This window comes from Phytophthora ramorum (assembly GCF_020800215.1).
Source record: "Phytophthora ramorum isolate Pr-102 chromosome Unknown Phyram_PR-102_s0003, whole genome shotgun sequence".
NCBI lineage: Eukaryota > Oomycota > Peronosporomycetes > Peronosporales > Peronosporaceae > Phytophthora > Phytophthora ramorum.
The window spans coordinates 5,245,818-5,257,904 of record NW_027150649.1 but is presented as its reverse complement, the minus strand read 5'-3'; the positions used below and the strand labels follow the sequence as shown (position 1 = coordinate 5,257,904).

The 12,087-nt window shown below is 55.5% G+C and overlaps 6 protein-coding genes across 6 annotated transcripts; 4 read left to right on the top strand and 2 right to left on the bottom strand.

Annotated features, from left to right (window-relative positions):
* Positions 1-2,334: 2,334 nt before the first annotated feature.
* Positions 2,335-2,859, top strand: KRP23_4677 (uncharacterized protein; the record flags this gene model as incomplete). Its single annotated transcript, XM_067889663.1, has 1 exon — positions 2,335-2,859. The coding sequence occupies one exon, from the start codon at positions 2,335-2,337 to the stop codon at positions 2,857-2,859; it is 525 nt and encodes a 174-aa protein (XP_067748803.1).
* An 899-nt stretch (positions 2,860-3,758) lies between these two features.
* On the top strand, positions 3,759-4,271 carry KRP23_4676 (uncharacterized protein; the record flags this gene model as incomplete). The annotated part of the gene is made up of 1 exon (XM_067889662.1): positions 3,759-4,271. One exon carries the CDS (start codon positions 3,759-3,761, stop codon positions 4,269-4,271), a length of 513 nt encoding a protein of 170 aa, XP_067748802.1.
* A 459-nt stretch (positions 4,272-4,730) lies between these two features.
* Positions 4,731-5,084, top strand: KRP23_4675 (uncharacterized protein; the record flags this gene model as incomplete). The annotated part of the gene is made up of 1 exon (XM_067889660.1): positions 4,731-5,084. The coding sequence occupies one exon, from the start codon at positions 4,731-4,733 to the stop codon at positions 5,082-5,084; it is 354 nt and encodes a 117-aa protein (XP_067748801.1).
* A 2,351-nt stretch (positions 5,085-7,435) lies between these two features.
* On the top strand, positions 7,436-7,810 carry KRP23_4674 (uncharacterized protein; the record flags this gene model as incomplete). The annotated part of the gene is made up of 2 exons (XM_067889659.1): positions 7,436-7,530; positions 7,606-7,810. 2 exons carry the CDS (start codon positions 7,436-7,438, stop codon positions 7,808-7,810), a joined length of 300 nt encoding a protein of 99 aa, XP_067748800.1.
* A 69-nt stretch (positions 7,811-7,879) lies between these two features.
* Positions 7,880-9,037, bottom strand: KRP23_4673 (uncharacterized protein; the record flags this gene model as incomplete). Its single annotated transcript, XM_067889658.1, has 1 exon — positions 7,880-9,037. One exon carries the CDS (start codon positions 9,035-9,037, stop codon positions 7,880-7,882), a length of 1,158 nt encoding a protein of 385 aa, XP_067748799.1.
* Positions 9,038-9,458: 421 nt separating this feature from the next.
* KRP23_4672 (Ankyrin-3) lies at positions 9,459-11,517 on the bottom strand (the record flags this gene model as incomplete). Its single annotated transcript, XM_067889657.1, has 5 exons — positions 9,459-10,604; positions 10,688-10,786; positions 10,849-10,941; positions 11,014-11,283; positions 11,365-11,517. 5 exons carry the CDS (start codon positions 11,515-11,517, stop codon positions 9,459-9,461), a joined length of 1,761 nt encoding a protein of 586 aa, XP_067748798.1.
* Between the last annotated feature and the right edge of the window lie 570 nt (positions 11,518-12,087).

Sequence of the window (12,087 nt, the reverse complement as noted above, 5' to 3'; positions counted from 1 at the left end):
GATAATCGCGTTTGGTTTCAACTCATTGATGGCTTGGATTCAACACCGCTGCGTATATTGGAGATCAAGACGCAAAGCATTCTTCGTCGGCGAGAAGCGGTGAGTGAATTCAGTACGAGTTTGAATAGCATTCTAGCTCCTGCTAGGCTGTTTCCGGATTCAGAACTTGGCCCGCAGGATACCGGATGCACGTTTCTCATCCTTCCGAGCTCGTTCCTTCTGTAACATGGTGACTAACGTGCCAGGCCACCATGCGGCACACGATGGACGGACGGACGAGAGTGAGCGAGACGAACGGACACGGCGACGGGTCGAGGTAGGCCAAAGGGGCCACGGGTGGAAAGATCTCGACTCAGATGAAGGGAACGAGGGACGAAAACGAAGACTGACTGCAGTGAGCAGCTGGCGTGCGAGGAGGTCGCCAGCAGCGTTGATGGGTGAGTGGGGTGGGCGCAGCCGACGAGCGAAGGCATCGATCACTTTGGAATTGGAGCTGGAGGGCGCAGGGCCTTCTCAATCTGCGTCAACGGCACGGACGACGAACGGGTACTAGATCCGCATTGGTGAGCGGGTCTGGGGCTTTGACGGACGAACGGACCGCAGCTGGTGTGGCGGCGCCGCTGTGATCTTCGCGTGGACGACTCACCCGACGGGTTGAGACGGACGCCCCAAACGGACGAACGCACGGAGCTGGGATTGGCGACGGCTTAGCGTGGAAGCTGAGGGAGGACGGACGGGTGTACAGGTAGGGAGGGAGCTCCCCAGTCTGCTGCAGGTTGCACGTAGGGCGGGCGTCTGAGGCGTGGGCCCGAGTGACTAAGTGGGCGTTGCTGAATACACGGACGGATAGGGCGAGGCAGAAGCGTAGAGACGTAGTGAATCGTAGTTGCATTGCACGAACACCAAATAAAATAGGCAGTGCTGCCAGTCGGGCACATGCCGGCGCGAGAGACACTGCTTGTCCTCGACGGCCATCCGGGTTTTGGACCGAAATCAGCAAGCCCGACGTGCAGGGTAGAAGAAGACACGTTGCACTTCTGATTTGTTTTGGCTGATTTTGAAATCGTTGACACAAAGTAACTATAGGGTGATGACATCTTTGGGAATGAAGAACGAGATGCGACCTCGCTCTCCCTAGTTCGCGATAACCAAGCGTTTGGGTGAGAGCCAACAATCCAGCCCCCAAAATGAATGGTTTGCAACTTGCCTGGAAAGACTTTGGGGGAAGTTTGCAAAACACGAAAAATGAATTTTGAATTTTATCCTGGATCCGTCATCTGTCATTTTGCACCTTGCTTGAAAATCTTTGCAGCTTGACCGGAAAATGGTGTAGACGGTAACGACAGTCCAAGCCGCAACCACCACTTGAGGAGACCGAAAAAAGAGTGAGAGACGCGAGCGACTCTGCTTTTATCGAGATTGTTGGCAGCGCCACACAAATCATATTTCCTTAGACAACGAGAGCGTCGAGATTGTTTACATTTCGCGGACTACCAAGTCGATCGCTACATGTATATAGCAATGCATCAGCGGTCTCAGGTGTCATTTAGTACAGGTTAATCTGTACCCAAGTCCATGGCCGTCCACTGACAAATAAGCAGTTGGATCCCAATGTCAATTATTATTTACGTCCATCAATATGCGCAGCAAGAACTGGGGATGCAACGTGTGTGCAGCTTTGGCTGAACGCGCTGGGATGGGATCGCGAGAAACCTGGAGTCCCAGGTGGTTCTCTATGTTCTGCCTCCTTGGACGGTACAGAGGTTGATACCAGGAGGAAGTGATCTGGACCGACCGGGATATATGAGGTTAACGATCACTTCCGACGCAGGAAGAATGCTACGGCCCCGAACGAAGGTGGGACTGGAGTGCAAACTTCGTCAGAAAAAGCTTGCCCTCCAGGTGTGACTGGGAAGCAGACGGAGCTCCGCCGTTAAGGGAAACCACAGCTCTAGCGTATAAGTTCTACAGCACGACTGGCACAGCATCCACAAGTCCGATGCGGTCACGCTCATCGTCCGGAATCACCACGGACTTCGCGGGGGTGGCCCGCAAAAACTGTTCCGCGGATTCCCTTGTGTATCGGCACAGGTACCACCATCCTACCACCTGGTAGTTAACCTTGATATCTGTATGCAGAAGATTTGCTGGGTACAGATTCTATTACCCTGACGACTTGCTGCACAGCAGTCTCACTTCCCGATTGTCGATCTCCCCACCAAGATGGCGATTGACCGGCGCCGCAGACGAACGCGCCTCGCGATGGTCGTGGTGTGTTCACCCTCTCGTCAAAGTACAGGCGAGGAGCTATTACAGGACCAGCGACGCGTCCAAATGGAGCTCCGAGCGGGGGACGCGCGCCAAGTTGTGGTCATGGCATCGCCCGAAGAGATCCGAGCTGCGATGGCTGCGGCTGATGATGCAGCGGCTGCTCCGAGATCGATCGCGACGGAGACGCAGCGGTGGCGCATCGTGGACACATATCGGGCGCGCCACTTTCTGGCGCATCGGTCCGTGGCCGACAGCTTGAGGCACACGAGGCGCAGCGAGATGCTGAGGGAGACCCAGCGCCTTCAAGAAGAGATACGGGCGCTGCAAGAGCAGATTGAGTCCACGACACGAAGTGTGGAGAGTATGGAGCGGCTCGCGTTCTGCTTGGAGCAGCTCACGCGCGACTTTGAGCCTAGTGACCGCCGCGACGGGGTGCGAGTCCTGCATGAGTCAGTTGTGACTCAGAATGTGGGGCTTTTGACTGCGGATGCTCCAAGAACAAACGAATCTGATAGCGAACAGCAAGACGAGGGGAGGCTGCAACATGATAGCGAGCAAGAAGAAGAGGAGAGGCGGTCTGTTGGGTGAGCGATCCGTTCAGCGATGTCAGTACCCGGATAGTGTCAAGTGTGTACTGAGGATACTGGTGACAGCGTCGGAAATGGCGTGATCCAAGTTCCTGGACAAGTTGGGTGACAGTCAGCGGACGATGGACCCCAATGGAACACTCTAGTAGCATTAGTCCAGCGCGGTGGCAAGGAAGATACGGCTTGATCGCTGCCGATACGAGAGACGACGCCGTGGTGATCACGGTGGAAGGCGTTCGAAGGGTCGTCCACATCGACGGTGAGATACAATGCCTCGTTCCGCGTGAACAAGGTCTCGGTCATTGCTACTGCATGCGAAGGCAAATCACGTGGAAGGGCTGACTCTGGCTTTCACATCTTGGTGTCACCATGGTCGCTTATGCCGTTATTTATTGTTTTCTCATCGGTCGTGGCGAGATACTAAAACAATAGTGGTTGGTGTGTGACAGCGCTCCGACGCGATACAGTTTCGCGACCACACTGTCGAGCACCAGCCCAGTTATTATATATCTGCTGTTTCGCAGCCTTGCAGTGCTAGGAGCAATACATGTATTTACTGCCCCGCTTCGGCGAAATCTGAGTGGATAGAAGACGCTCATTGCTGGCATCTTGTTTCCAGCTCGTCGACATGCTCCTTTGCCGCTGGTAGAGGCTTCTCCTCGCCTAGGCAGCCCAGGTGCTTCTGGCTGGTCGTCGGTCAGGAGTGAGCGTGGACACATGACGAAGCGCCTTATGCCGTGCACATAGACATCGTAGGGGGAACACGACCGAATCCTGCCGAAGCGAGGACTGGAGATGGCGGGTGCTGCTGCCTCGCGGCCTACTGAGATCGCCTAGCGCAATGGTCGTTCGATCTCACTTCTCCAGTTGCCGCCTTCGCAAGACCTCAACCTGAACGCGATGGTCCTAGATCGCACTCGACGTCGGAGACAGCGCGCCCTGCGCGTCATTCGCTCGCCCACGCGCCAGGAGCACCAGCAATTCCTGTCGGAGACACCGCAGCTGCAGCCTGTGATCGTGCTGCAGACCGCGGTGCCTGCAGAGCCGCAGGACCAAATCGTGGGACCAAGCCCAAGCCCCGCTCCGCCTCCTTCAGCATCGCTGGCGACCACGCAACGCTTGTTGCTTGCTCACGCGCAGCGAGCTCGGCATCTGTTGTCGCACCGCTCAGCCATCGAGGGCCTAAGTCCATCGCGGCGCCAGGAGATGCAGGAGGAGATCGAGGAGATGAAGCGCACCATGCGGACACTCCAAAGCCAGCTCGAGGTCACGAGTCGCAACGTCGAGACCATGGAGAGACTCGCCCTGCACCTGCAGCGCATCACGAACGGCCTGCGCGAGCCGAGAGACGACGCCCCCCAGTCCACGCCCAGCTTGCCATCGGACCCGCTACAAGTTCATCGCCCAGAGTAGTTTAGGACACAACATCTTCGAGTTTGGTCGGATCATGGACCATGGCGGTCTTGGGGCGGTCCAGATACTATGTATAAGCAATATTAGAGACCCGCGGCCCGACACCAAAGCTGCAACCCATCCACTGTCTCCTGTTTGCGGTCTGCGCTGGGCTACTGATACCACGGGAACATCCCATTACATCATCCCTTCACCACTTCCGATCTTGCGTACCCATGGCGTAGTCAAAACCGAAAAAAGGCAAGCCGTCGTGCTCGTGGTGCGCGCGTCCGCTCGACTGCGTACCAGGAGAGCTGGACCGCCCAGGGCCAGCGCGTGTTCACCGTCCCAGTCGAACAGGCAGTGCTGCGCCTCGCAGCCACTGGCACCAACAGGACCGCCCCGACCACGGCGAGGTTGCTGCTGGCGAACGTCCAGTCAACGACGCACCGCACGGGGTGGATGTAGGAGATTCAGATCATGCGCGGCGTCATGCGCACGCTGGAGGAGCAGATCGAAGTCACGGCGCGCAGCCTCGAGGCGATGGAACGGCTGGTGGTGCACCTGCGGCGCGTCACGGACCTACTGCAGGAGGCGGGCGCCGCGGCTGTGACCAGGAGTGAAACAGACTCGACCTCCAGGTGGTCTTGCGTTGATATCGTGTCATCGACAACCTACAGCAGTACGATATATATCCGTGCTCGCGATCCCATCGTTGCCTCCTACACCAGCTGGGTTAATCTTAAGTGGCACATTCATCGGGCCGAGCGAGCGACTGGCAGCTCTACCAGCAGCAGCATCCTGCCGCAATCCCCACGCAAGGCACGGGACTGAAATCTGAATGGAGATTCTGTCCAGGCAAAGACGATGGACATAGAGGACGCTGGCGACCCACTCCACGGAGAGTTCTGTAAGCAAGACGCCGCTGACTCGAGCTCCATTTTCGTCAGCATCGCTGTACTCTAGCTCGTTGTTTCGGCTTTTCGCTTCACTGAGATCCCCCAAAGCGAACCACAAAACAGCTCCACCAACGACGAATCTTCATGGCAATGACATCTTACCTGCGTCGTTACGTGAGCGTATCCGCCGTCCACGATGAGCTGAACTGCGTCTTCAACTTCGTTCTCCACCGCTCTCAGCAACAGGCTAACAGCAAATTCCCAGCGCTCCTGGTCACTGAGTGGTGTTGATTCAAGATTATCTGAAGCATGTTCACGCTTCTACACTGAAACACGAGCATTATCGGCGTCACACCGCCAATGTTCACTATGCCAATCTGCACTCAGCAAATTGGTGACAAGCGGACATTATACTCGGTTACCTGGCGCAGCGGTGTCTGCCAAGATCGATCGTAAAAATGAGCGGGTTTCGTGCTGATAGTAAATGCATCTTCAACGGACGGATGGATGGCTGCAAGCAACAAGGACCTGATCCTGTGCGTCGATGCTGGCACCAGCATCCAGGAAGCTGGCAAAATCGCGTGTGTCGCCGTTTACAACATAATGGACCGCGGTGCATAAACTTCCTACAGACGGTAAAAGTTAATCACGAGTCCCAAGGCCGAAATGGAATTTTGCCAATTCCAATCATACTTGCTTCCGCGAGTTGGCGTGAGCACCGCAGCAAAGCAGGAGCTGAATAAAGGCGAGAATGCGTCGCACCAATCGATATTCGTCCTGGTGGTATTGTGTTGTACACACAGGGTGCAAATCTTTAAGACCATTCGCGAAGGACCCAATCTCACACACGTACATCAACCACCAGGTTTCGCTGGACCCCTGCGAAATACGTAGGGCATGACAACGATGAAATGGTGCAAGATGGACACCACATTCGACGTGAGTCCTCCGTTGTCACTAGTGTCAAGGTCCTGTCCGACGTCCAAGGCATCTCGATGTTCCCGACGCAACCATTCCACGCAGTCGTGAGCAGTGTTGGAGCTCGAATTATTAGCGAGCGGAAGCGACCCGAATTCATGGTGCAGGAGTAAGGATCATTGAGTTTGGCGCGGCGGCTGGCCCAATGAGCTACGAATCCTGAGCACCAATGTTGCTGCATCTCCACGTCAATTTGGCGATATGTTTCGAGTTCTGTCCGCAACCACCGGCACGTAGGCCCGCAGGATCTTGAATTATAAAATGTATGCTCTCCGCCTCCCACTTGCAGGTACCAGTCAGGATGACGAACGCTGGATTTTGTCACATTTACCTACTGCAGAGCTATAGCGTTACCTGATCTTGAGCGAAATACCTTGCAAGTAAAACGAAGTGGCCGTGTTATAGAAGCTAGCATTTTCATACTAACGCCGTGTTTCATACGGAGAAGCTCTGGATGCAATTGCTGTTTTATCATATTGGAGACAGCAATTTACATACAATGATGTGCAACAAGGCCGCTTCTTTTTTATTTCAAACAGGAAAGAGTCTCTCTCTTACGGAGCGTCAGTTCTTGGGCACCGATGATGAAAAAGAAAGATACATACCGTCTAATAAAGACTTGGTTCAACGGATAATGCAGCATATCCTTGGGATAACTACGAAAAGAAGAGTTCGAGATATCGCTGAGAACTCCAGATTTGATGGTCGTCAACGATTCAGCAACTTCAAGGAGTTACGCTTAATTAACCAAATGTCTGACTTGGTTGCCGTTTGCACATCCAGGACATTTTTTCGTTTTCAGTGAGGTGCATTGGTGTTCGTTCTAAGTTAGTAAGAACTTCTAACTACAGCCCTAAAGTCGTCAGCTTTTTTTTTTGGTCTCCCACGGTCCAAGTTTGCACTTCTCCGTGACGCGCCGGCGGTCTGCTAGGATGTTGTGTCTTCCGTATTCTTTGTCCACAAGTCCGTGTACACGCAGGATATCGCCTGTCTCCTTTCGTTCGGCCGAATCTCCAGTTGCGATTCTCGACTGGGAGGTCGTGCGAATACATGTACGCTGTAAAGCAAGCGATATTACGGGCTTCGGCATAAACATTGGTTTTAATAAGTCGACAGTAGAAGAAGAAAAGGCGTCGCTCGGCACTGCCGAGTCGGAGTGCTGATCTGCCGCTGGCAAACTGCCAGGATCCATCGGAATGGTATTTTTGTGTTTTGTACGCCGTATTCAGATATTCTGTGTACAAAACACCAAGTGAGAGCTCATTGTTTCAAGATGGCAAAAGTGGTTAGTTACCAAAACAGAGCGTCATGGCGAAGGTGGCGGCGCGGCGCGCAGGCTCCACGAGTCACGTGTGGGGCTACGTGATCGTGCTCACGGCGGGTCTGGCCTTCATCTCGTCCATGTAATGCCACACTCAGTTCTACAAAGCAGCTACGCCACCTCCCCTGTATCCTAATAAACGGTATATTTGTCACAGATACCTCATGGTCTTCTCCAAGCTGCTGCTGCTCCTCCCAGAGCCATCCACCATAAAGCTGGCACCAATCGAATCCAGTTCCAGTCTGCTATTGGCTCTGGAGAAAGACGTGTACTACTGTTACCTGGTGCCACTCACGATCCCCGTGACCATCTTGGCCTGCTACGCCAACTGGGTTAGTCTCAAGTTCTTCCGCCACAATTAATAGCCAAAAATCTCCAGTAAAGAGTAATAGTCGTCAATGAGAGTTAGCCACGGTCTTCATTACCTTAGATTAAGCTTGAGACTGTGGCTGCTCTGGAGCTGCCGCCTTCTGCTGGTTCTCGCGCACCTTTCGTGCCAACAGCTTGAGAAACGCGGCCTGCTTCGGGTTGGCCCGCACGCTTGCCAGAGTCCAGCCACCTTTGTTGCTCACAGTCGACAGCAGCTTCGTCTGCTTCACGGCGGCCTGCGAGAGCTTCACGTAGCGGTTGAAGGCGCCGCTGTGCTCCGGGAACTTGGCCACGCACGCGCCGATTTCGCTCGGAAACAAGTTGAAGCCCACCACCACGCGCTTCACAGATGTAGTACCCGTCGGAGCTGACGGGAGGGTGCGCACACGGCCGCTGAAGTGCGCAAACTCGCCGTCGCACAGGATTCCGCGGCGGTATCTGTACGGCACGTGCTTCCAGCCTTCTTCACTGGCACTCAACTGCTCCAGCTCGTCCGTGGCGAGTCTGCGCGGCTGCTTCTTGGTCTTGTAGCCGTACTTGTCATAGTGCGACAGCCCCGTGAGGTTCACGTAGAAGCCTCCGCCTTCAAATGAACTGGTTTCGCGTGCCTCGTTCATTGTTGCAGTCTCGCCATCGTTGTGCAGCGGACTGACGTGCAGCGTGGCGCCGTAAATGGGCGGGAAGATGACGTTGGTCTCGTATCTCACCTGCTCAGCGTAGTCCAGATGATACTCCGTCTCGTCGTTGCAGTCCGAGGCGATGACCCAGACCGCAACTCCATGAGTGCGCTCCCAGTCCTTCTTGGTGATCCGTTGGCCTGCGTCCTTTGCCACGAGGAACTCCTGTACCGTTCGACGAGCCAGAGCATGTCGATAGGCGTCCGGGTCCTGCGTCTCGTCCAATTCCAGAGCCTCCAGCATGTTTTCACCTGCATTTTCGAGCTGGAACTCGCTCACAGGCACGTAGACGCCCCACACCGTCGCCTTGACCGCGCTGGCATACAACAAATCGGCCGTGCGGGCACTCACCGCCCCGTCCAGCACAGCGAACGCCCCCGGGTGGTCTCGAGGGAAGTCCCGCACGATTTTCCCAGCTCGCCCGTTGCACCCCGAGGGCGTGAATCCGTCGTCCCAAGGGCTCAGGTGGATGCGGTCGGGGGCGTCTGCAGCGACGTGGTGGTCCACCAGCCATCGAGGCAGCAGTTCTTGAGGCCCCGCCATGGGATACTTATGGTAATATTAGAACGTGAGGCCAGGAAACGTCCGGGGTCCTAAGGGCCGATCTAAAGCTGTAGAAGAGGCCACGAGCTCGGGAAGACACCGACAGGTAGCGGAGACACACGGCGGATGCGTGTCTGGCCGGGATTTGGAACCTGTTAAAAGTGATCGCCTGGTGGCAGCCCACCATGGACTTGCGATCTGCAGTTTATTGATGCGTCTTCTTCGTGACGCTACACAACGCGCCACTTGCGATGAAAACATGTACATGCCGTCAATTCGAGCTGTTCAAGCAGCTCGTTGCCCTTCAATGTGGACCCCAATTTGACGGTACCTTTCGATGAGTGGGCAAGCGGACGATTTTCAGCTGCTACCTTCCGTGTTGCCAACTTTCTCCAGCGCAAAGTGTTGGCCATTCGGTGTGTCATGACTCCACGACCTCCAGAAGAGCCTCGGCGAGTTCAACGTGGAGCTGGAGCAGCAGTGCGCGGGCGTGGGGTCTTCTCGAGAAGCGATCCAGTCGACGAAGCAGAACGGGCATCGCCGAGCGGAGTAGTGGCAACTCCACTAGCAACGGTATGAACTCGAGGGCGTATCCTGCCGATATCACCACGTGAAGAACGGCAGCGAAACCTGGCCAGCTCATCAAACGTGCTGCTTTTGTCGACGATGAAGATGAGGGTAGGAGGGCTAAGCTATCCACCCACTCGACACAGAGCTCTGTGAGCAAGATATCACACACCTGAGCTTCAGCTGCGCCGATTTCTTCGTCATCGTCGTCATCGTCGTTCTCGTGGATCTCGTCACTTGCTTCACGCACCCACAGCGCCACCCCTCGACGAACTTGGCCGTGAAGTACCACCTGACCGGAGATCGGCCGAATAACCACACAATCGCTAGGGAACAGCCGTGCGCCGTGCTGCAGAAGAATCTGTGCGATGGCATCGCGTTCTTCCAGACGACGATCCACGGGGGCGCCACTGATCTCCGCAAAATACAGGCAAGTGAAGCCCTCGTTGTTCGTGGCGTTGAACGGATTATTCTCTGGATCAAGCCCACGCAAGTCCCCGAACACGCGCGACAAGTGATTCCGTAGCGTCTCCATTTCACGGCTCGATCCGTAGCGAGCTGCGTAATGCGCGGGTGTGTCGCCGGCGACTGTGGTTGCTGATAAACTCTGTGCTGCTGGGTCCAGGCTGATCAACAGCTCCATCAACTGAGGATTCCGTTTTGTGATGGCACGATGCAGCGCGGTCTCCCCGGCGGCATTGCAGGCCGTGACATTAGCATATTCGCCTTCCACTACAACACGGACACCTTCTTCAGCTTCACACTCGACGGCGTTTAGCAGTACGCCGGCTGCAAAGTCTCTTCGCTCTGCTGTGGCCACCATGTGGTGCTGGTTCAAGATGATCTGCAACATCGTGGTGCTACGCTGCTGTATCGACAGCGTTAACGGCGATATGCCTTGCTCATTTTCCAAGTCGATCTGCGCCCCTCGCGAGACAAGCAGGTTGGCGACCAGTAAACTGCCCTCGTGAATCGACTGATGCAGCGGCGTTTTGCCATCCTGTTGCAGCACAAGTGCCGATCACGACCACAAAGGAGCCGTCAGTACCGGCAGCCGTAAATTAGCGCGGATCCGGATGGTACCTGGTCCTGTACGTCAATGTCGGCACCAACATCGAGCAGCAGTTTGGCGACGTCAAGTGCATCGCCGTTCGCAGCAAAGTGCAGTGCGGCGGACCCCTCCTGCAACATCAGACGGCAAGCATGTAAGAAACGCCCACAACAAGTCAGGCTTCTTGTCGTACCTGGTTGCGCATGTTCACGTCAGCTCCATGGCGCAGCAGTAAGCGGAAGATCGCTAGAACTTGGTCCAGCAACTCGTTCTCCTCGTCTCGACACTGACAACCAAAGCAAAGCATGCACATCCTCAGACCCGTTCCTCGTCGAGGGGGTTCGTGACACCGACGTACATCGACGACCGCGTTGCGCCGCACCGCCTGGCCGTTCTGGAAGACGCAGCGCGTGACAATGACGTTGTGGCGCAGCATGGCCACCATCATGGGCGTGAGTCCTCCGTCGTCGCGGGTGTCTGGGTCCTGGCCCGCTTCCAGCACCAACTCCACGATGCCGAGGCTGCCTTCCCATGCAGCCGTGTGCAGCGCCGAAGCCCCGAGTGTAGTCAAGTGGAAGTTCTCCCAGCTGCAAAAGCGACGAGCGGAGACCGTCGTGTCGGCCACGAGCTACATCACAGCGGAGAACACCCAGTCAGAGTGTGCGCCTCAGCTGTAGAACCAATGAACAAAACTGTTTTGAGATCCGACTCTTTTGAGATCGAGCCACCTCGGGTGTTGTGCGCGCAGATGACGCATGGTCTCTATATCCCCGCAGGCGCCGGCCGCGAGCCACGCGGCGTGCACTTGGTCCATGGACAAGTCGTCGCTCGGAATTGAGAGGGTCTCACGTGGGTCCCTCATGGCACTTTGCACTGTGGGATGCTGGAGCACTGTTCTTCTAGACACGTCACACTTCGGCCCAAAATCCACGAGGGAAGTGCATCCTACCGGCTTCAGACGAGAGTTTACGTGATCGACGGCGTTTTCATATTGTGAAAGAAGCGTGGTGGGCTGCTAGTCTGGAACAAGGGCTCGAAACATGCACAGCAAGTTGTTGCACGAGGCGTATCTTGAATAAAATTTTGCTTCTTACTGCCAATAGCCAGAAATCAAGTTCCTTTTATCCAAGTTTTCACTATCCCGAACTGTCCGTTTATGCCCACAACCAAACAGCACAGCATATTCTCCCTCACGCTTGGGGGGGGGGGGGGGGGGGGGGGGGGGGGGGGGGCTACGCTCGACCGTGGAGCGTGAACAGTTGCAGCATCACGAATGCATCACATACACCTCCCAACCAAAATCGAGCTGCGGTGGTCGCCGTAATTCATTGGCCACTGTTCGTGTCGAATGTTGAAAAGTAAGACCATTGTAGTTTCCTCGACAGAAGCAGAAGATGCAGCTTGCGTATCAGCGACCCTCAGTACTGTAGTA